This window comes from Mchenga conophoros, linkage group LG9 (genome assembly GCF_057382185.1).
Source record: "Mchenga conophoros isolate Kocher_MC1m ecotype Shallow Benthic linkage group LG9, M_conophoros_male_GT1.1, whole genome shotgun sequence".
NCBI lineage: Eukaryota > Metazoa > Chordata > Actinopteri > Cichliformes > Cichlidae > Mchenga > Mchenga conophoros.
In genome coordinates this window covers 31,934,407-31,959,058 of record NC_140534.1, presented here as the reverse complement: position 1 = coordinate 31,959,058, position 24,652 = coordinate 31,934,407, and the positions used below count along the sequence as shown (strand labels likewise).

The following is a 24,652-nucleotide window of genomic DNA, read 5'->3' as shown; positions in this document are numbered from 1 at the left end:
ACAGCAGAAACCTAAACAGTCTAAAATCCAGTGTTGCAGCGCCCCCCGCTGGTGCTTTCTGTCCCCTGACGCCTGGTTTGATCCTCGGTTTCTTCAGGTTCTGCCAACATCAACGACCGGAGCATGCTGGGAAAGCGGGACAGCGAGGTGGCGGTGATCGTGGAGGACTCGGAGATGGTGGACTCGGTGATGGACGGAGAGCCGTACAAGGCGGGAAAATACGCCCTGCAGCTCCGGCTCGAGTGCTTCAAGTACTGAAAAATGTGCAATTACACATTAGAAAGGCTTATTTGACAGAAACACTGATTATTTAATGATGATGATAACTGGAAACATACATTCTCAAATCAGCTGTCCAACGCTAACGTGGTGAAAGAATGGGAGGTTCAGTCCCAGCCTGAAGGAGCGTGTTTGAGGCAAAACCCTTCTTTCAGATTCATTTAATATTAGTGCATTACTGCTCTCTTAACCTCCTTGTTTTCTGACATGGATTCTGCTCTTCACCACCTCTCACTGGGTGCAGATTTCAAACTTCTCAGACTTTCAAACAGTCTCAGACTGCACACCTCTGCCAGTTTGGAAATTTCCCTTCACATCACGCACGACTTGAGTTTTTGCATCCATACTGACATCTAGATCCTGATTAGTTAGTTACATTGTTGTCTTTCAAAAAGAAAAAAAGAAACCAGAGAACAGATAATGTGATAGTGCAAACATCCACACAGTCACTGCTTCTTAATATGTGGTTCAATCCATGAAATTAAACAATCCAGATGTGACTGAAGTGCAGCCTTTAAGCTTTAAGTTATGCTATATTGTATCCATTTTTATACATAGTCCTTATTTGCCTTTTAAATTCTTTTCAAGTTTGTCTCGAAGTAAATGTGTAATTTTTGTATGACTATTATATTCATTTTCTACCCTTTAAGTCTCTTGGTTGTTTAATGTTATGATGAAATGTAAAGATTTTAAAGCAGGTTGTTGCTCTGTTTTTACTTATTATATTGTTCAGTATATCTTTGTGTGTCTCACCCTCCTCCTGTGTCCATCAGGACGATCCTCGGCACTTACACAGATCCCACCATCGATGTTTCGGATCCAATCAGCGATCACTTCTACAAGGAGGTCTGGATGTCCACCAGCGCTCGCAACGCCTCCATCTACCAGCGAGTGAGTGTACTCCTTTGTATTCAGCTCAACTTTTTCTTTCTTTTTCTAAAATATATTTTTTACATGAGTTTTCTATTATTTAATGGATGATTTAGTCAATATTAAAACTACAAGCATATCAGCTGAAGGTAAAGCTGAACTTTTCCACTTGCTGTCACACAGTCATGGAGGAATACTATAACTACATAATCAGTCATAGATCCTGAATAATGACATGAAAAAATTGCTCCAAGCTCCTGTTTCTCTCCTGCTCCTCCAGGTTTTCCGCTGTCTGCCATCCAGCGATGTCCGTAACATAATGGAGTTGGAGGGCTACCTGGCCAAGGCCGGCCTGGACAAGGAGGACCCGGCTCGGGCTCAGGAGGAGCTGAAGAAGATCCGTGGCTTCCTCGTTCAGTTTCCTCTTCAGTTCCTGTCTGAACAAAACCTGCTTCCACCCATCGGCTCCAAGGAGGCTATGGTGCCCATGGAGGTCTGGACCTGAGGCAGAGGGGGCACGTCTGTGTTCGTTGAGTGGAAGGTGGATAGAAAACACTCTGACGCCATTCTGGAGGTCTGACGGGGCTCTGACCAAAAACAGATGAGGTCATGCTGGAGCTTTTTAAATGTTATGATCTCTGTTTCACATCATAGATTATAGCTCATGATTGCATGTTAAGAAGACAGCATCTCCCTGAGTTGAGACTCTCCACAAACACACAGACCGATGTCAAAAATGCTGACATGTTCACAGAGAGCAGAGACTGGAAAAATGAAGTAATCATAGATAAAATCATACATGAAGTTTAAATGATAAATAAATGATTTGACAACAGGCAATTTATGTGATTTAAATAGATTACCTGGCAGCCTCAACAGGCGTGCCACAGGAAAACAGGTGTGGTCAAAACCGTTTAAAATGGTTGTGTCACACAAGGAAATCACAGAAATCGGAGATTATTTAGAAACACCTACTAATTACTGTGATGAGCTTTAAGCTGCAGCTTTAGAGGAATGTCTGCCCTTAAGGCAGAAATATTTCTGGATACTCATGTCAATAAAGCAGGAACTAAAATGCGGTCAGTTCCCCAAATTTTGTCCAAGCAGGCTTTTGTGCGTTTGTTCAAACCCACATTTGTTTGAGTTACACTAATCTGAAAAAACTCTAATAAGCTCCAGTTTCTAAACGAATATACGAGACCACACCTGAACATACATCAAGCAGCCACAACATTAAACCTTCTGACAGGTGAATCACATCTTGTGAAAAAACAGTGCTTTGCTGAGAAGCTTTGAGTCCTGGCATCCCATCAAAAGATAGTTGCAGACTAAATGCATACACCCTTTTATGTTACCAACACTCCCTGACAGCAGCGGTCTCGTCCCAGCATGATGAAACATGACGCAAAACCTTCCCGGGAACACGATCTCCACCTAGAGGCCAAAACTTCTAAACTCCACTAAAATCTGGTCGACCATCAGCAGGATGAGCCAGAGCAGGCAGAGCAATCAATGCAGCCCACATTATTAAAGGACAGTCATTAGGGTCGGGCATGGACCTCAAGTCCTGGGCAGTTTTTGCTTTGTGGAGGAGACCACTGCTGTTGCAACGGGTGGTAGCATGTAGATGTGCATGAGCTTGGTCTGCAGAAATCGTGATACATACCAGGGCCCTGGGGCAGAATCTTTAATTGCATCAAAATTACAAATGTTATTCATTTAAACTGCCAGGACTTCTGTTCTCACAGCCTGGGGTGACCACATCATGACTGTCCCCACTTTGTGACATCATACAGAGCCAATAGTGGAAACATTTTTATAAACGGAGGGTTTGGAGCAGTGTGAGTTTTGGGCTCAGCCATGTTTAACATGACTATCCACCATCTGATTTATGACAGAAGGTGGACAGACCTAAATGTTGTGGCTCTTTGGTGTGTGTTACTTTCTGTGTTTAGTAGCTCCAAAAACCAGAATTGACTCTTTGTTACAGACATACAGCAGTTTTGTTTACAGCCTTGTAAACGTCACCTCCAGCATGGCGTCAGCTGTGATGTAACATCTATGAACCTAACCTTACAATGTTCAAAGACTGAGAGAGACTCCACAGCTTCCCAGAGCTCATATGTGCACACAGGTTGCTTCTGAACAGAAGCAACAGACATGGGCGTACAAACCAGCAACAGAGGGAGCGATGGACTCTACAGTGCCTGAAAATCTAGGCCTCGTGTTTACAGGAAAAAATGAAATTCCCCTGTCACCGTGAAGCTATTACTCTACCTTTTTTGTTTGTTTTTTAAGTACAGCTTGAGCCTCCGTTCTCTAACAACACTATGCAACGTCCAGCTCTGACTCTTCTGCTTTCAAAAGACACTAAATCGTTAAATCCAGCAGAGCAGAGGCGGGGATGAAGAGCCGGATCGAGCTGTCGGGCGTCTCTGCACATGTTTTCCTTTTAAACTTGTCTCATGTGGCTGCTTTTAATATTTATGTCAAACAGGAAATCAAACGTGCCAAAGATGACGGACTGTACGCTGATGTTAACACACATTCCTCATACTGTGGATTCTGCATGACTTAAGCCTCAAGTGACCTACGTTTATACCAGCTGTACTGATATAGCTCTATGTTGCTGGTTTCTAATTTCCTAATAATAATTTTCTGGAAACCACTACTGTAACTTGGTGATTGGGGGATTTAAATAATAATAAATATTTATTTATTACTTGTGTGTAATTGGGAACATTTTTCTAGATGTAATAAATTATTTTCATTGGTTGACTTTTAGAAAGACTCCAGTTATTGAGATCAATTCATACAACGTGTCACTATTTCCAGGAAACTATTAGGAAATTATAGACTTGTACAAAGCTATTTTATTTTGGAGAAGCATGCATGAAGAGTTTATTAAATTGCTGCATTTCCTTTTGTGTCAGAAAGCGGAAATTTCCCACAATGGCTAACTTTGCATTAACAGGTAATACTGGTTTGTCACTGGTATAATGGATGTTTTATGTCCACCAGGGGGCGGTAGAACAACATGTTACCACTTTAGTAAGTTGTTGTGATGACTGTGTCTGCAAACTGTTGCCAGTTTAGACAAGCAGCAGGAATAAAGACACGTGACTGTCCATTACTGCGTTCACCTGCTGAATATCCATCAAATCTAATTCGGAAAGTTATGATGCCAAAGTCTGTCACTGTTCCAGATGGTGATTCCCAATGTTTGGTTGACTGAACGATTGAACTGTGGTGCTTGGATAGATCTCCCCTTGGTGAACTTGTGTGTGCAGCGTTGCTACCATGAGACACTGCAATCACATGTTTTTGCTACCATGAAGTCAATCAAAGCTCTCTTATCTTAGATCAGGACGTCTGCCTGTGATACTTGTGATACTATTTGCATTCTGCCTTTTAGTCATTTTAAATTATCCGGTGTTAACAGTCATGGGGGATCTAAAAGAGTAGCTTCTGTCACATTTTCACAATCCTGAATCAACTATTCACCCCAAAAGTCAAACTTTCACTTTTTCAGCTGCATATTTGGTCTCCACCTACTCTAAGAATTGCCTCTTACAGTTCAGCTGCTGCATGTAACACTATACTGATCGGCTACTTGGATAGTCTGTGTAGAGTTGAGGAGAATCCAACAAACAAAAGCCTTCAATGCTTGTGGCGTTCCTTTGAAATTGGATTAAGTGTTGGTCCTATTTGGAACAGAACTGCACTTTGGTGTAAAGTGCGACGAAGTCAGACCACAAGACTTTCATGATTTCATATTGACTTTGTGGACTTTGACTGATTTATGTCAAAATTTGGGTAAATATCACCGTGACCATGTCCATGTCAAAATAGACAATTTCAGTTTTAACCTTTTTATTGCTCAAATCAGCCCTAACTTCTGGTGATTAAAAGAGGACTTTTGTGGATGCAAACATGGCTTCACCTTGTGGAAAATATGTCTTTAAGTGCGTTATCAAGAAGATATTACACCAGCTTTGTCTTTGTACTTTGTTTCTGCTCCCCTCAAGTTGCCAAAAGATATTATTGCAGGTTTGGAATATTTACAGTTACATACCTTCTGATTAACCAGATTCTGATGCATGAAGCCTCATGCATCAGAATCTTCTGATCTTCTAACACATCTGGAACGCAGCATCACTATTAGTGTCTTCCTCGTTGGTCTGTTCCTCTGCATGATGCTGTTTTGTGCTGTAAATTTGAAATGTAAGGATCTTTACTGACTGCAGCTGACAGCATGACAGCAGCTCGTTGCCATTAAACCGTCACGGACAAACGTGTGAACTTTATAAGTTGAACAGTTTTCTTTAAAGCCATTGTTGAAGCTAATCGTGTGTCTGTCTGTAAGATAGACCTGATACTTTAATGTTGTTGGAAATTGGACCTTAAGTGTGCTCTTTCTGTTTAGTCTTCCTCTCTACCTCCCTGTGTTTCTACCTCCTGGTCCAGCGCTTTCTCAGCTCCTCACCTTTTCAGCTTTTGTGATATCAGATTAAATCTAAATCAGAAGCTTAAAATATAAAAGGCTGAGCTCAAATCAATCAACTTAAACACAGAAATATATCTGAAATCTGACTGTTTGCTCGTGTTCTTTGAATCTCAGCTTTTCTCTCGTCTGCCTTTGTTTTTGCTGTATCTCTATAAAAATGCACTATTTGCACAGTTTGTTTCTTTGTGGCAGCCCCTTAAAGTGATCTGCACATCATGTGTTGCTTTTTGAAATGATGGATTAAATAAATGAGGTGTTAACAAGTCATTGAAAAGCATCTGATCGTGTTGTTCAGTGATTCCTTAGTTCAGTTCAACTCAGACTTATACTGAGACGCTCAGTAGCATCTTCTTTAGAGTTTTCTGTCAATCTACACAGAGGCACAAGCACTCACTGTGCTGGATCTATATGGGCTGTTCAGCACCTACGATGTTAAATATTAAAATGTTTTCATTATCAAAGTCTAATTCTTTAGGATTTAAACCCTTGTATGGAAATACATATTTTTTCATGATATCACAATTGTTCTTTTTTGTTGAATGAAATTCAAAATTTCTTTTTATTCATAAAAGATTAAAATTTTTTTTCCTGTAATTAAAATGGAAAGTTTAAAGTTTGTGAAATGGGAACGTCCAGCTAAGAATCCACTGTAGAAAAATACATTTTAAATAAATTTTAAAAACACCTTTTATTTCTTAATAACATGGTATACATTTTTAAATTCTCATCATCTATTTCTCAAAGTTATAAAATGCATAAATGTCTTTAAAACTGACAAAAATGCTAAATTCATAACATGAAATGCTGAAATTAATGTGATTAATGTGAGTAGTTTTATGGCTTCATTTATTGGTAAATGTTTGGAAACTTGTTTAAATATTAATCATTTCATTCTGTTTCCCTGCCTTTCTTTTGTCACATGATGGAAGTGTTACTTAAAAAAAAAAAAAAATCCTTTCTTTCAAGACGCCGGTTAGCTTAGCATTGCACAAAATTTGAAAGCACCAGGAAAACACACAAGTTCAGTTCAGTACAGGTTTATTTATACAGCACTAAATCACAACAGGACTTTCTACTGAAAGGTAATTTATCCTAAAGAAAATCACCCCTACTTGTGGCTCGTGTATGTGAAGGAATACAATGCAATCTGGCCCTTGAAGCTGCTTTTTTTTGTTAGGGGGATTTGTTTGTTGTTCTTCTTTAAAAAGCAAAAAATGATTTAATATGAAGGCAAAATACAAGTTTACATTTGCAGTTTAAAATGAAAGAAACGGCGAAAAGAAAAAAGAAAAACCACTACATTTTTGGATTTCTGGATGTTTTCTTATTTATTTGTACTACTTTAGCACTAAAGTGGCCAGCAGGGACCCACAGCTCATTTAAGATTGAGTCCCTGTTACAAACCAATGCTTTAGTTTCTTTTTACTCAAATCTACTGTGACACACACCAGTTTAAATGTTTTTATTTACATGACTACTTTTTAAAAATCTCCCGTCAAATGGAACAAAACTGTGATGCGCAATACAAACATCAGTTGAACTGAATCCACAACAAGAACAAACAAACTCTATGAAAGAAAAATGGCATATCAGTGAAATCGAGTGGAAACGTTCAGATGGCTACAATTTAAATTCCATAAGAAGCCCATAAACACTCACTCCTCTGTGACGCTGGGCTGATCATTGTCAAAAAACTCAGATGTGGATTACTCCAGATGTGAAAGTGAGCACTGACAAATTCTCCCTGTTTGATAAAACTCACAGCAATCACCTGAAGTATTAAAGAAATCTTCTTATGGAATTTGTTGACATGAAATGAAAAACACATAACAAACAAACATCCAACACTGCCTTATAAGGAAAGATGATGGAAATCAATCTGTTGGTAGGAAACCGTGACCCTGGTATCAAAGACTATCCACCATAAAGAGACACCTGCAGTACTTCACAGGTTTTTACATATTTTATGGAAATAAACCACAGAGGCTTTAAATAACTACAGGTCATCTGCATGTTGGTCCAGTTCTATCTTTGCATTCGCAGTGTTAAATAAACCTTTAAGGCCCAATTCTTGGATGTGTTTCAAATGCACGTTTGACACTTGAGAATACAGATGTAGAAAAATACAATCTACACAATCAAAACTGAACAGCATCACCTCTGTTTTTGTTGGCATTTACGTCTTTTTCTAGTTACTTTTTACAGCAACTGTAACGGCAGTCTCGCTTTTCATGCCCCTCTGAGTTTGGCAGGAGATTTACAAGAATCGATCGAGCTTCTCAAGGATTTCATTCCTCATCTTAGGCATGACCTGTGAAATATATTTCCATTATGCATATATGATTAAAAAGACAACATGGTTTAATGTGATCAGGAGGAAGTAAACTTACGTGTCTTTTCAAAGGTTCAGGTTGGACTCTATAAATCGGGGGGAAAACATCTACTGTTTGTCCTCACACACGGAGTTCTGTAAAAAGAAGAAGTCATGCATTTATAAACAGTGCACTGAAACTGTTACACAACGCAGTTTGTCAATATGACGTTCCAGCTAGAAGCCGGTTAGCTTAGCATTGCACAAAATCTGAAAACAACAGGGAAACACGTGAACTAAGCAAACAGTGAAGAAAGTTCAGTTCAGTACAGGTTTATTTATACAGCGCTAAATCACAACAGGACTTTCTACTAAAAGGTAATTTAGCCTAAAGAAAATCACAGAAAGCACTTGGCGACAGCGGGGAAGGAAAAACTGCCTTTTAACAGGAAGAAACCTCCAATAGAACCAGGCTCAGGGAGGAGCAGCCATCAGCACTGAGTTGTTGTGTTAGTTAAGAGTGGTTGAGATTTGTATTTATATCTCTTTCTTTGTATTATGTTTTAGTCTCCCCACAGAGTCACACTGAATCTTGTCCTCAAACCCTTTTTAGGTCACGTCCTATTTTACTTTGACTTTGTGCCTGTTTGATCCTGGTGTTTGCTGGAGTTTGGTTGTTGTTTTGCTTCATGAACTTTGTACACTTGGAGTTACCTCTAATTTTAGACCAGCTAGCATTTTCTTAATAAAGGTATCAGAAAGCAAGACAAAGACAGGGAATTAAGGCACCTTTAATCATGCTTACTTCACATTTTCATTCTCCAATTTAGATCCGATCAGCTCCTGGTTGCAGTTGTGTTTCATCAGCAGAAACTTGGCTGTGGGAAACTTCGGTGCGTCCATCTGTAGCTCATCACTGAAAGACAGATTCACTCAGTCACTTTGGCTAAAAGAGAAAAATGTAGCCTGGCTGCAGTAAAAGTACAGAAGATCAATAAAGTCAGTCATTCGAGGGTTGAGGATTTAGCAGCTGCCCTCGGAGTGTGCTGAACTGAAACAAGTTTGTGTTTTATTACTTAGAAGTTATAAGCTATATTTAACAGTTTGCACCATGTTACTTCTTTGGGACATTTTCTACATACAGCTGGCATCAATCTATAGTCAGTTGCAGATAGTTTCAAATAGAAAGTCAAGAATATCGTGCACGGGCACTGTGACCACCAGCTCTTAATCATCCTTTACATTTAGTGCATTTATTCTCAAGACTGGTTGGTATTAAGTGATTTTACACATGTACGGATCCACGTTCGGAACAGCCAGCTTCTCGTGTCACTGTAACAGCTGAATGTTAAATGTTGTCTCACTCTGTATGTTTGTGGTAATAACTGAAGCACCGACTGATGGGACGCTTTGTGAATGTGGACCAGCTGGTCGCTCCGGTCTCTGCTATGTGCTTCTCTGCGATGTTTCCATCCTGGTATCCTTCACGGGGCGCCATTTTGACTGGTTCAAAACACCTGAATGAGATCAGGAAGATAAACAACTGAGCAAAACTGTTCACTGTTAGAGAAAGTAGGCAGATGGTTTAGTCTGTAAGAATGTGGAACCACTTCAAACATTCATTACATCTTATGAGCTCCACGAATAATTATAGTTACAGCATAGCATCTAAGTATTTCTGAGATAAAGCTGCGTCCGTCGCATAGAAAGAGACAACCATTCATTCTCATCCATGTAGTTATTCATTTAAAAAAAAATACATTTTGTTGGTTTATTAATAATATTTTTTATATGCATGCCCTTTCATTATTATTTAGAATCACCAATTAACCTAACCCCACTAAATGCATGTTTTTGGACACATGGGGAGAACATGCCATCTCCACACAGGAGGACCCAGCCAGTGGAGTCACACTCAGGACATTCCTGCTGTGAGACAACAGTGCTAACCACCACAGCACCGTGCTGCCTGCCGAAACAACAACTGTATTTTTTATCTTCTTTTTTCTTCTTCTATTTTTTGCATTTAACATATTAAATGTAAAAAATAGAAAAAAAACAGAGGAGTAACTGAGTAAAGGCAGCTAAGTACTTCACACTGATAACGTCACACTCACTGACTGCAATGATTCAGAGCAGGGGTGTTAAATATGGGCTGCGGAGGCCAGAACTGCTCTACGAGAGACTACAAGCAAACTAAACAAACAAACGAAAAAAACATTAAAAAAAAAGTCAACACACAAAATGTCCGTTTCATTTTACACAGATGAATGAAGAGCAGAGTTCTTTGGTCATGCATCAGGTAGAAACAAGTAGAAACTGTTTCATTTTCACTGACAGCACAATTAAGTTCCCACACCTGCTTTCACCCTGGACAACGTTTTCTTCAGACACAAAATTTAAACAGGTGGTCGGAAACATGACTGTCAGTAAACACGAGCCCATACAAAAGCAATTTTATATTCATTTGATATTTTTATATTTATACTTTTATATTTTCATCAGTTGCAAATTGTTATTTCTTAGATGCTCCATTTTTCTCCGTTACATTTATAATTAAAGCTGCAAGAGGCGTTATGAGGGCCCTCGCACCCCGGCGCATCGAGCCACACCCAACACCTACACCCATCACGTCTGATCTGATGTCACATTGATGGAATTCATGCGTAGAACCACGAGCTAAAATTTCATCTTGTTCAATGATGATTATAGTCGTCCCACTAGGTGGCGCTCTAACTATTACTGAGAAATCGAGAAATCAGCCTGCGATGTCTGGGAGATACTGGGCATTGTGTTTTTGAGTGACAGCAGATTACTGCTCTTTGGCGAGTGATTGAAACTCCACGTGCCGCCATGACCACCCCGTTTCCCTAAACGTAAAAAGCGTCGCAATTTAATATCACAAAGGTCTTTAGAGTCCCTGCACCGGAGATCACGTCATTTTGATGAAATCCCTTGGAGGAGTTCGTCTAAGTATGAGGCCTGAAAAGAGGGGAAAATGTCGCGAAAATGACACTTTAATTTTAAAATGGCTGACTTCCTGTTGGATTTGGGATATTGCTCCAAGAGACTTTTTTGTACATCTTGATATCTTCAATAAGCTTACCAGGTCTCAGACTCATAGATGAAACACAGAGCAGGGGCTGATGTTTTGAAATTTTGTAAGGGGCGCTGTGGAGCCATTTTCCAATATTCCATGAAAATGATCACATAACAAGGAAGACTTCATCACATTGGAGGTGTGCGTCAAATTTCAAGAGCTTTTAAACTTTCCAAGCCCCTCTAAAGCTACTTCATCTTTCATCATGAACCGCGTTGCCACCAGGGTGCGTTGTTCAGTTTAAAGTCACAATTTTCTCACTGAAGCATCACGAGGGACTGATGTTAATATCCACCGCTTTTGAGGTGGACCTGATGAACCTGTAAAAATCAGTGCAACAAAATAAAAGACATGATATTTCCTGTTGCCACTAGGTGGCGTTCTGCGTATTCCTGACAATGGGCACATCAATCTGTTCAGGGCGGGTCTGACATCATGCCTGTAAAGTCTGGTACTGTTCAGGCTGGATTTCATTGAGTTATACTAATTTGTTTTTCATGGCGTGACATCAAAGTTCGCCATGCTGCAGGGGTCACACCCTTTCACAAAAACTCACAGTTTTCATTGTAACCCAAGACCAACTCCTTAAGGCTTTCCTGGAAAAATTTGAGGCTGCAGATGTTACCCATCAATATACTGTACCCCAAAGTGTAAAACATGACACTTCCTGTTCCCAATAGGTGGCGCTCTACTTGATGTCAAATATGGCAGTTGAAATTTGTTCAGGGCTGGAGCCTTATCATATGTGTGCTCTTTGGTCCAGATCGCACAATGTATGAAAGAATGAGAGGCAATAAGATTTTGATGGCAAATCATCGAAATTCGCTGTGGCGCCACGATCACGCCGTATCCCAAAAACTCAAAAGCTCCGCAATTTAACATGGCCCAGGTGTGTAGTTGACACTGACCAAATATGAAGCTTATACGATCAAATCCCAAGGAGGAGTTCGCAAAAGTACGAGACGTGGAAATGGGAAAAACGGAGCCAAAATGTCACCTTCAATCCAACATGGCGGACTTCCTGTTGTGTTTGCGTCAGTGGTCCCACTGACTTTTTGTCCGTCACAGCATGATACACGTGTGTGCCAAAATACATTCATGTAGCTCAATCAATGTTTTCGTAGGGCTGCATTTAACAATGCATAGGTGGCGCTCCAGAGCCATTTTCCAATGCTCATATGTAAAACCATTAAAATACAAAATATTTCACCAGACCTGACATGTGTGCAAAATTCGCACTCTCACTGCTCGGGCCCTAATAAACTAAAAGATCACATTAAAAAGGTGCCAGTCCAGGTCTGGTTAGGACAAGTGTTAATCCAATTGGCCACGCCCCTAACTTCACTTTCCAGACAGAGAAGTAAAAAAAAAGAACAAAACAAAACAAATAATACTCTTAAAGCGAAGGCTGTCACGGAAACTCAAGCCTAAACTCTCACATAAATTCCATCCATCCAATTCGTGCTTCTTCTAGATAAGATCATTATTTTCCACCTCAGGTTATGTAAAGAATGTCGAGCTCGTGTCTGAAAGGTGCTGAACAATTAAGCGCAGCTTGCCTTTCTTTCCTCTGCTCTCATTTGAATTCCTCATGTTTGTCCAGCTTTAGAAATCAATAATGATTTTCCTATAGCCACAAGAATTTCTACTTTTTTCCCAGCATTTATATTTTCCAATCGCATTGCTGGAAAAAGTTGTCGTCACCATCTTTTGCACAGGTAACACGAACGCCTGGTTGTAGGTTTTTGTCTTTCACCGATACAAAACTCTCTTAGAAGCAACTTTATTCCTAAGTACAAATTTTGAGTGGATGTGCACCTGTGTAGGTTTTACTTTTAAAGAAATAAGAGAAGCGTGGGAGTGCACCACAGGTCACGAAAAGCTCGTTGAACTGCTGTAATTTAGTGTTCCCACTGAGCAGCAGACAAAACTGAGTTAGCTAGATTACAAAAGGAGCTGCACAGCAAAACTAAGGTAGGTCAGTAAAGCCATCTATGGAAAAGTGGTTCAGGGGTTGATACGCTCCTCTTGTAACCAGAATGTTGCTGGTTCGATCCCCAGCTGTGTTTGTCTTGGTTGTTGTGTCCTTGGGCAAGACATTTCACCTACTGCCCACTGGTGTTGGCCAGAGGGGCTGATGGTGTGATATGGCAGCCTCGCTTCTGTCAATTTGTCCTGTGGCAACTGTAACTTACCTCCACCAGTGTGTGAATGAATAGTGCAACTGTAAAGTGCTTTTAGGGTCTCGAAAAGTGCTATATAAATGCAATCCATTATTATTATTAAAAGAAACCTTGGAAAAGTTGAATTTGCTTCATTGTACTCTGGACTCTGAAAGTGGGATCAGGCTATAAAGAGCCAGAGATAAAGAGATTTGATCTTATTTAAGCAAAGAGGGCAGGTGCTGATCCACAATGCCCAACACAAATAACGGCAAAACAGACAAAGCAAAACTGTGGTTCACAAACTTCACCCATTTGTTGCACCACAGAAACTGATGCACATTAGTGGGTAAGATGTTAAAAGTCACAGATTTAGCTGGAAAACATGAGATTTGCAGAAATTATTACTTTCTTTCTTCCTCACACCATCCAGCTCACCCTCTGCTCCGACACAAAAACGGCACATACAACGTGAGACACAACAGATCGGTCAGCATCGTCACACACAGAACAAGGTTTTTCAGCTTCCTCCCCGGCACTGTACGACTGATGGCAAAACAAAAAACACTGAACACTTAAAATAACACAACACTACCTCACTTCAAATGTACATTGGGATTAAGTCACTGACTGATGTTGCAGTATACTCACTGAAACAGATTTGTGTAAATGTGCAATGTTATGTTTGCAGTACTAAGAAGTGCATTACCATCCTCTCTGTACAGTGTTTTTGTATATAGTAAACATGATGATTGATATGATTGATCCATTAGTTGCTCTGCGCAAATGGCAAATAAAAATCTTGAATCTCTGATCCTGTAATTTAACTATAGAACATTTTGATACTCCAAAGTCTGTTTCAGTAGGTTTGAACTTTGCCAGTTTCAAATTGTGTAACATAAACCATCTCATACATACTTATGAGCTCAGGCTTTTGGGCCTTTCTGGGATTTGAAGTGTGGCTGATGATAGAGTTTTAGTAAATCTGGCAATAAAACTAATAATAACAGTTTCATTCTTCTTTCAAAAATGGTTCCTGATAAAGAAGAGAATCACAGGAAGCAAACTTTACACAAACACACTGTGATACTGCTCTGACTGCACTATTGTCAGCACTTACCCTCAGTTGTAGTTTGGATTTCAGCTTCTCCTCCGACATCCCAAAGCCAAATCAGAAATGTCCTCAGTTTTCTGCTCTTTTCAACTGGTTCTTTGACACTTGAGATTTTTGATCATTTGCCAAGTTAACTTTGCCACTCCTATAGAACACCTGCACGAAGAGGAATTTAAGTCTGGAAAATAGCCAAGTCGCCTCATTTGAAATACCTCACCCTGCGTCACTGAAAACAGGTATGCTGAGTTAGGTAACGAAGTTGTTTGCATCTAATCCTTCAGGCTCATAATAGTGGTGGAAAATGTTACAAATTCTGTTATTTGATATTTAAGCAGTGGAAAATTCATTGTGCACACCAAAATAAATCACAGTTATGATGCAAGCAACTCTATAATATAGTAAATTATTATAATAGATGGTAAGGTTATGGCATGGTACTGAGGGTGACCCAGTGTTTGTACTTATTTAGAAGTTACAAACTACATAAATTACTTACATTTACAATATAATTTAATGTGTTTTTATAAGGTGCTGTCAATTTTTTTTTAGCTTCTTTGCCTCTGAAACACTTTTTAATGAGACGACCTTACAAAGATTTTAAAATGCAATTGAAGGCCCAATTTTCAGGATTTGAACCTCAAAACAAAACTGGTATGAACAACAAAATATCAATTTATGCTGTTAAGTAATGGAAAACTATAAAGAAATTATGTTCCTACATGCATATGTATACATGCATGTATGGAGTATACAAGCATTCAAATGTATGCATTAGAGATGGACCGATCCGATATTACGTATCGGTATCGGTCCGATACTGACCTAAATGACTGGATCGGATATCGGAGAAAAATAAAAAATGTAATCCGATCCATTAAATATCACGAAAGCACCTCACAAAACTTGCAACACGCCGTAACTCACCTCAGAACGTTAACACGTCGGAGCAGTATGCATCACGTGATAGAGCGGCTGTGGCATGCGGGACCTGTCGGTGGTCTGGATAGCATGTGGAGCTTCGCTAGCAACCCAGCATTTCATCTCCGACAAAGTTATCCCCGAGAGAAGTAAAGCAAGTGTGTAAGTTCATCTCTGAATGTTTGTAAAGCATTCCTGCGTTAAGCTTAACCCTATTAGTTAGGTTGCTTAATATTTACGCTAAGTGCTCTTTAAAATACCAGAATAGGGAGGATGGTGTAGGTTTAAGTTTATTAGATTGATCAGTATTGCTGAACTATGAAATATTTTTTTTTGCATACAGGTATAACAGAATAGCTTTAGTGTAGTTGTTGTTTTAAACTTGAGTATGAACTTATACAAAATGCAGCAAGATATTTAAAAAACAGTTTTGTTGATTAAAAAACACTATATCGGATTCATATCGGTATCGGCAGATATCCAAATTTATGATATCGGTATCGGACATAAAAAAGTGGTATCGTGCCATCTCTAGTTTGAACCAAGACTTACAAGTTTAAGTACAATAATGGCAACATTTAACAATTTGACTGCAACAGTGTATAGCTGTTAAATCAGAGATTAAGTTACTGAAATTTTGTTTGCTCAGTGTGCTGGGTGTGTATGAGCATTACCTTTTTTCTTTGTTCTATAGTCTAAAACTAAATAAAAAAGTGATGATTTTAAAGATCTTATTTTAGGTCAGATTTTTAATAAGCTGCAGGAACCCTGTTCAGTGCGAGTAGAGAACAGCCAAGTCTCCTCTAATAAACCTCCATCTGTGCTAGTGAAAACAGTTCATCTGACTGTAAACATGTTTCCATTTGTCAATTCAGTCTTCACTCTGAAATACAGGAAGTGAAATCACGGCTCAAACAGTTTATTTTAATTTTTTATTTTACCGTTCCAGAATTTCAGAGCACAGCCTGAACAAGAAAACATCTGCAGAACATGTTTTAAAACACATGCAATAAAAACTTGATAACATGACAACAGTTTTGTTCATCCAACTGCTGGAACAAAGCTAACCATTCGCCACGAACACTGACGCAGAACAGTGTAGAAAGCTTAAAATTTAAGTAGCAGAACATTTTCATTCAAAGTTACCTGATTAGATCTTTACAGGAGATTCCATCTGAACTCTGTGGAGCCTGATCTCAAGGGTTTTGAGTCTGACCCTGAAACCAGAGGATCTTTCTGTCTCTGCAGATTCATTGTGATCCAGTGATGGGAGTGATTTCAGCCCTGAGTGATCACGCTGATGTTTGCACAGAGCAGATAATGAAGTGAATGTTTTGGCACATTGGTAACAGTGAAACAGTTTATTAGTAACGTGGGATCGTTTGTGTTTGGAGTATGAACTGAGATTCCTGAAGCTCTTGTCACACTGGTCACAGCTGTAGTTTCCTTCCATGTGTGTACGTTCATGATAGTTACAAGCAGATGAACATGAGAAGCTTCTGTCACAGTGTCTGCACTTGTATGGTTTCTCTCCTGTGTGGACACGTTTGTGTATTTTAAGGCTACTGGCACTAATGAAGGATGACCCACACTGATCACAGAGGTGATTTTTAACCCCACTGTGAATCAGTTCATGTTGTTTTAAGTCACTTGGTTTGGGGAAGCCTCTCCCACATTCTTTGCAGTAGTTCAGTTTTTCTCCAGTGTGTCTACGTTGATGTAGTATTAGGCTTCGCTGAAGAATGAAAGTTCTCCCACAAAGGTCACAGAGGAAGTCTTTCCCACCACCACAGTGATGACAGGGTTGAGAACTGGATCCACCTGTGTCGCTCTGCTTCTAAACAAAGACACAAAGACAGTGTAAGTCAGTACGAAGCCACATCCTTGATGGATTGTTGGAGCACTACGGGCTACTGTAGTCAGGAGCCTTGCAGAGTGATACGTACAGTGCTTTAACATAATATTGCCATATGTTGTGTGTATAAGGACCCCAAAATGGCACCTGTTAAGAGACATGCTTATGAAACTGATTTCAAAGTCAAGGCTGTCAGCCACGCATTAGAACATGGGAATAGAGCAGCTGCAAGAGAATTCAACATTAATGAATCAATGGTACGGAAGTGGAGGAAGCAAGAAGAATGAGTTGAGTAAAGCTTGACTTATCTGACCGTTTTGTTTTGCTTAATGCACCTTATGGTCCAGAGAATACGGGACACTTCAGTTTTATGATACAAAGTTTTGTGGATATTATACATGGTTATGCTGAGGATATGTCAGCCAATTTCCACTAGAAATGCCATTTGGTTAAAATGTTAGCAAGGAATTTGCATTTGCACTGTTAAATTTTTATATACAAAATAAATTCATGTCTTTTTTTTCACTAATAATGTTGTGGAGTTGTAAAGTATTTTGTCTCACGTCAATTATATCATCAGTTATGTTGCTATTAGAGATGGACCGATCCGATATTACGTATCGGTATCGGTCCAATACTGACCTAAATTACTGGATCGGATATCGGAGAAAAATAAAAAATGTAATCCGATCCATTAAATATCACGAAAGCACCTCACAAAACTTGCAACGCGCCGTAACTCACCTCAGAACGTTAGCACTCGGAGCAGTATGCATCACGTGATAGAGCGGCTGTGGCATGCGGGACCTGTCGGTGGTCTTGATAGCATTTGGAGCTTCGCTAGCAACCCGGCATTTCATCTCCGACAAAGTTATCCCGAGAGAAGTAAAGCAAGTGTGTAAGTCCATCTCTGAATGTTTGTAAAGCATTCCTGCGTTAAGCTTAACAAGCGACTGCCTCTTCTTGCTGCTACTTCAATCATGAAACTGCTTAACGATCAGCTGATCGGCTTTTCTGTCACGAGTCCGTGTCTCTAGTTTGCTTTTGGCCCACTTTGCACCAGAAAGAGGAAACCAGCGGCTGAACAACAGCAGCACGTTTAAGCTTGATCAGCTGTTGTTACAATTTATTTAATATTACTTTCTACTCGAGGATCTTTTTCTACGTAGCTGACGCTGGTAACTGTGCAGGGGCGGATCTAGCAAAGTTTAGCCAGGGGGGCCGATAGGGCATGAACAGGGAAAAGGGGGCACAAAGACATACTTTTCTTTCTTATTCTCATTTAAAATGTCAAGCTTTTAATAAATAATTATCTGACACCCAAAGTTTTAATTTGATGCAAAATGAATAGAAGTCCATTACTGTATAGAGTAACTATTAAGTCTAATATATACCCTAGTAAGCTATAGTACTTTTTCCTTTGGGAAGGTACCATCTGTGCAGTCTGCAATTTTGTTGAAGAAAGATGTTGAATCTATTTAATATTTCTTGAAAAATAATTGATTTCTGTGCATTTTTTTTTTCACACTGCATCAAATTAAGGTTGATTACGTCGATTAAGCATCATGAGGTGGAGCGTGAGGGGTGGTTCCCTATTTTTTATTTATTTATTTTTGTTGTTGCTGGGAGTTGGAACCCTATTAGTTAGGTTGCTTAATATTTATGCTAAGTACTCTTTAAAATTCCAGAATAGGGAGGATGGTGTAGGTTTAAGTTTATTAGATTGATCAGTATTGCTGAACTATGAAATTTTTTTTTTTTGCATACAGGTATAACAGAATAGCTTTAGTGTAGTTGTTGTTTTAAACTTGAGTATGAACTTATACAAAATGCAGCAAGATATTTAAAAAACAGTTTTGTTGAGTAAAAAAACACTATATCGGATTCATATCGGTATCGGCAGATATCCAAATTTATGATATCGGTATCGGACATAAAAAAGTGGTATCGTGCCATCTGTAGTTGCTATTGCAAATTTTCAAATATATATATATATATATATATATATATATATATATATATATCGTGAAAAATATTTTTGGGCCATATTGTCCCGCCCTAATGCCACGATAAGGCACGAAACTACCTGAACATTAAATAACGCCATCATATCTATTTTCAGCACTTTTAGTTTTTCATGATCGTGTAAACAAAAATCATAACTGAAATGAAAATCTGAATAATCACTCAGAGCTGCTTTTCCATGAAGTAGAATTGCTAACATGCTAACACAGTTTAATGAGCAGAGTTGTTCCAAACAGTCAGGCTAAAATGACAAGACAACAATATAAATACATACCTCACAGTAACTGCACTTGGAGAGTCTCTTTCTGGTGTGGATCTGTTGGTGTCGTCTCAGGTAATGTATAGTTTTAAAAGTCTTCGCACACAGGTCACATTTATGAGGTCTCTCCTCAGTGTGGGTAAACATGTGGCCATGTAATTGTGTGTCTGTTATAAACTGTTTGCCACACTGATCACACCAGTACACATCATGTCTGGTGTGAATGCGTAGGTGTATGGTTCGGCTGAACGGCCGGCTGAAGGTTTTTCCACAAATCTCACAGCTGTATGCCTTAATTCCAGAGTGACTAACTAGATGTCGCTGTAAGCTGCTCTTGCGAGAAAAAGCTCTGCCACACTGATCACAGCTGTACGCTTTAACTCCACTGTGGATGAGTTGGTGATTTTTCAGGGAACGCTTCCAGGAAAAAGACTTTCCACACAACTCACAGCTGAACGGTTTCTCTCCAGTGTGGATGACCTGATGACGTTTTAGTGTAGACTTCTCAGTAAAATCCTTCCCACACTCATCACAGGTGTATGTTTTCTCTCCCTTTCTTCTGTGAGGTTTGTCGGCCTCCTGAGAGCGCTGACTTCTCGCTCCATGTTGGTCCTGCAGTGACAGAGATACAAACAGAGGCAGTGAGTGAAATGCAGTCGTGGAACAAACTCAACCTTCAAACTCCCTCCATTAACACTAGTTTTAAACCTGTGGCACCAAACACCTTAAAGGCATCTTATCCCCACCTGCTGGTAGTTCTAACACATTACATCCAACCTGGTGTTAAAAATAATTAAGACCAGGTTGGATGACTGTTCAAACAGTAAAATCATGCCCATCCCTCCTACTTATACACAAATATTAATGCTAACATGCTAAAACACTCATAATAGTAAAAAATGTTTACAGGTCTATGCTTTTTTTTAATATTTCCCGTTCCTGATATTAGTTTGTTCAATGACAACAGATCCACTGTAATAGTTAACAGGTTCTTAGTCATTCAGGTCATCGTACTCTAAGGAGCTTGGAAGGCAAGCATGTTCAAGCTTGCTTGAAGACGTTTCATCTCTCATCCCAGAATCTTCTTCAGTGCTAGGGTCAAATGGTGGAGAGTCCCAGATTTTAAACTTAATGGGAGTTTCCCCCAAAAAGGGTCATGGACCCCTATTGATCCTCTACCTGATCACACCAGCCATGGTGTAAAAACAGGTGTGGGTCACAGTCAGCCAAGGTTTCAGGTGAATCTATTATGAAACTTAACTCCACCCTATCATGTGATTTCCTGAGGGTTTTTTCCCCCTGTCCAGTTTGGCACCGTAACAATAAGATTTATTGTCTGAAGGCCAAAGAAAATGTTTGGAAGGGGCTCGACTGAGCCACAGGTGCCAGGCACCACCAAGCAGCCACCAGGAGTGAGCCAGTACACAGCTGAGCGCCTAAACCGCCACACCTGGGGGGGGTTTGAGATGTTCCCAGAGAGGTGGAGTTAAGACCAGACTTGACATATAAGCATAGACAAACAGGCACAATCATGCATCCCCACCTTCATGCACACCCATAAAAATACTCAGCACTCGCCCAACGTGGAGACAAACACAAATATACACTGTGCACACACTAACACTCCCCCACTCTGTATCCCCAGGTCCAGGTGCCATCACCCACGGAGGGGCAATCTGCTCCCAGACCCAGGAGATGCTGCCCTGTGCTCTGGGGTGGAGACAAGCAGACCGTCCCCAGTCCTGCAGCAGCAGAGAGGCCCAGCATCCCAGACCCCGACTAGATGGGCGACTCCTCCTGGCCCCTCATGGTGAACAGAGAACAGGGGTGTGAAGACCCCATACCTCTCGCCACCCACTCATATGTAGTGTTTCTGTGTGCTGTTCATTAAAATCATGGGAGGGGCTGTGATTCTTTTCCCCACGCTGAGCCACTACAGCTGATTTTAGGGTTCCCACCTGCTCAATCCCACTTTAACCTCTTCCCTGCTCATGTTCCTGTTTAGAGGCAAAGTCACCCTCTACAGTGTAGGCAACAGAAAATACACATATGTTTTATTTTCCTTTATTTTCCACTTAACTGATTCAAACAGAGAACCTTTATTAGAAATAAATAGTTCTTATTTCATCTACTAATCTTATTTTATTATTACATTAATGTAGCACATGGTTCAGTTAGCTTTGGAGAAAAACAGGTGGTAAAAATCTTCTTCAAGGAGCTACTTTTACTTTCTTACTCTGATTACATTTCAGAGCCTGTACGTTTTCACTTTATCTTGAGTAAAGAGGTTAAATCAGTACTTCAACTTTTACTAATAAACTCATATGTGTTCTTTAGGCGAGAAGACATCACATGTTACCCACCAGCTCGATAGCAGACGAGGATCATTTGAGCCCGGCAAGAACAGCGGACTCCCACAAACCATTTTCAGACCCCCGCAGGTTAAACATAATATATAAGTGTCTAGATTTATTTCATTGTTTTATTGTTCCTGAGTAAATCAGTTTGGCTGAGATTAAAGTTAAGCCTCATAACATATTATAGCACAGTTACATAATAGGGGACCTATTATTATGTATTATGTAATAGGGGACCTATTATGTAACTGCTATAATGGTAAAAACTCAGTAAAAATCGCATCAAGTACACTGGTGTTCCAATTGTACAAATCATACTTGAGATTTGAGAAAGGGCCATAGATTCCTCACCTTCTGTGTTGAGCTCATTGTTTCCTCTGTAGTGACTCAGCTGAGTCCAGATGGCTGAAAATGTTCCTCTGCTGCTCCGTCAGACTCTTCTCCTCCTGCTGATCAGCTGGGACACAAAACAGATCTTTGTTAGGCTCCACACTGCACTGAAGAGTCAAAGTGTCTCATATGTTCATCTGACAACACAAAGTACAAATTTCACTCTGATTGCTTGTAGAAATCTTGTGAGACGTGTTGTGCTGCAAAGTGAGGAAACTCTCTCACTCACTTATACTTCAGGAGGAACTTTGTGACATTGGCTCTAATATTCTAAGCAGCCCTTTACTATGACAGGGCCAGAAAGTCATATTCTTCTACCAAATCACCAGGAGCTGCACATTAACCACCACAATATATTTTATTCTCTGTGCTTTCAAATATGAACACTGTTTACTTTCATCTGTTTCATTAGTTTTTGTTAACATCTTCCTGTGCATCACTTTACAGCAGCCACACTCATTAAAATGAGACTTTGTAGGAGTTCACTTCCTCTCATGTGTTCATCCACAGCAGCTGGACAATAAAGTTTATTGTGACCCTGATACTGCAGCAGATCGCTCTCATCCATTTCCTGTTATCACTTCAAATAGAAATGAGGCTGTAGAGGTTTGGTGCAGGCAGAAAAACAGCTGCAGGGACAATGAAAAGACTTTTCTGCTCCAACTTCTCCCAGCATGCTGAGCTAATGATTAGTTGGTGTTTTTCTCCAAACACTCTCTCGCTCTTCTCTCAACGTGTTCACAATAAACTGTGAACAGACACCGAGGAGAGCAGCAGAAGACCTCATTCAGGAGCTAAACTCAACATGAACTGAACTCACAGTAAAGTTAGCTCGGTGCTTACCTTTAGATGAGCCCACAAACCGAGAGAAACTCCGCGATGAAGCTGCAACTCTTTCCAAACACAGGAAACAGATCAGGGAGCAGAGACCCACGTGGTTCACGCTGATCTCAGCTACGATCCAGGAGACAAGGGTGGGCAGATCGATGCAGATATCGATCCAAACGTTGGTTTAGTTTGTTTTATCATCCAAAATCAGGATTTTACTCGCTTGGGATGAAACGGTAACTCCGTCTGCGTAAACTGTGTCCAGCATGTGATCCCGGAACAGACTTCTTCTTCTTTGTATCGGTTATTGGCGGTTGTCAAACACCAAAATGGTGCATTACCGCCACCAACTGGTGTGGAGTGAAACGTCGACACCAGAATCCTCCCTCAATGTATACTCTGTTTTAAAAACTTTCACTTCTTGAACCCTTTTGCAGTAAACTTACGTTTTGAACAGCGGGCGCGTCAACATTATCCCCCTATTCAGCTTCTCGGCGACTCAAAGGTTTGACAGTCACCAATAGTAGTGATCAAACCAGTATGTCCAAATCTTATTCCAGATATGACCACCTCCTCTCTCCTACTCCTTCCTGTGCTTCTCATTTCTCCTACCCTCCTTAAATTTTTATACAACCATCGTCCCCTCCTTTCTTCCTCCCACTGTTTTTGTCATGTTTCCTTTATTTCTTGTCTTATTATACTCATTATCTCTGTCTGACAGAAGTTAATAGCCAGTTCAGTTAACCCATGTTTTGTGGCTTTCTTCACAACTCTGTCGTTTCATTTCCTCTGACTCCATAGTGAGCTGGAATCCATAAAAAGCCAACTATAAGTCCCATCATGTGTATTTCGTTAAATGTTTGCTGAACCTCTGTTAGTACATCTGCTCTACTTTCTGAGTGGCTACACTGTAAACTGGCCAATGAAGAGCTTCAGTCTGAACAAATGCCTGATTGTAACAGTCACATGTCTTCTACCCACTGAACAGCTGACAGTACTGGAAGCATTTCTCCAGTGTGTACTGACGGTCCACCATTGATCCTTTTCAGGGACCACAAATGCTACCCCGGTTTGACTGGCTGTATTCTTTGATGCCAGCCCCCAGGCCTCTGGTAGAGGATCTGAGCTTGAATGATGACCGTGGCTCAGGGGGTTGGGAAGCGTATCTGTAACCGGAAGGTCGCCGGTTCGATCCCTGGGCTCTCTGTCCTGGTCGTTGTGTCCTTGGGCAAGGCACTCTACCCTACTGGTGTTGGCCAGAGGGGCCGATGGCGCAATATGGCAACCTCGCTTCTGTCAGTCTGCCCCAGGGCAGCTGTGGCTACAACCGTAGCTGCCTCCACCAGTGTGTGAATGTGAGAGTGAATGAATAGTGGCATTGTAAAGCGCTTTGGATGCCTTGAAAAGCGCTATATAAATCCAATCCATTATTATTAAAAACCACCTGTACGGGCGAGAGGGGAATTTATCATCTTTCTGTCTGGTTGGGTTTTTTTTTTAGCATCTAGTTTTTTATTATTTAGTAAGAGTGAATTCTGGTCCACACTAGTTAGTGGTGGCAATGCCCCACCTCCTTATTTGCAAACCACCAAAAAAAGTGAGCATGCACCAGGAGAGGAAGACTGTGTCCAAATTCAGGGGATTGATACTTCAAATGCCGTATTTGTAGGCAGCGTG

The 24,652-nt window shown here is 40.3% G+C and overlaps 2 protein-coding genes and 1 long non-coding RNA gene across 9 annotated transcripts in view; 1 reads left to right on the top strand and 2 right to left on the bottom strand.

The window, feature by feature from the left end:
- Positions 1 to 3,937, top strand: part of LOC146567627 (phospholipase D1-like) — a 49,782-nt gene extending 45,845 nt beyond the window's left edge. For all 7 annotated transcript variants that reach the window (XM_085287567.1, XM_085287561.1, XM_085287564.1 and 4 more), the window contains 3 exons: positions 98 to 251; positions 1,053 to 1,170; positions 1,430 to 3,937. In XM_085287567.1, coding sequence (XP_085143693.1) covers positions 98 to 251; positions 1,053 to 1,170; positions 1,430 to 1,654 — 497 coding nt within the window. In that variant the 3' untranslated portion in view covers positions 1,655 to 3,937. The remainder of the gene's footprint in view (positions 1 to 97; positions 252 to 1,052; positions 1,171 to 1,429) is intronic.
- Positions 3,938 to 6,329: 2,392 nt separating this feature from the next.
- On the bottom strand, positions 6,330 to 14,395 carry LOC146567626 (uncharacterized). The gene is made up of 5 exons (XR_014893959.1): positions 14,350 to 14,395; positions 9,332 to 9,484; positions 8,773 to 8,883; positions 8,047 to 8,123; positions 6,330 to 7,967 (listed from the first exon to the last, which is right to left on the bottom strand). It is a non-coding gene; the product is annotated as an uncharacterized LOC146567626 (long non-coding RNA).
- Positions 14,396 to 16,206: 1,811 nt separating this feature from the next.
- On the bottom strand, positions 16,207 to 23,238 carry LOC146567625 (uncharacterized). Its single transcript, XM_085287558.1, has 4 exons — positions 22,991 to 23,238; positions 22,109 to 22,214; positions 19,416 to 20,012; positions 16,207 to 17,098 (listed from the first exon to the last, which is right to left on the bottom strand). The coding sequence occupies exons 2-4, from the start codon at positions 22,124 to 22,126 to the stop codon at positions 16,412 to 16,414; spliced, it is 1,302 nt and encodes a 433-aa protein (XP_085143684.1). The 5' UTR covers positions 22,127 to 22,214; positions 22,991 to 23,238; the 3' UTR covers positions 16,207 to 16,411.
- Between the last annotated feature and the right edge of the window lie 1,414 nt (positions 23,239 to 24,652).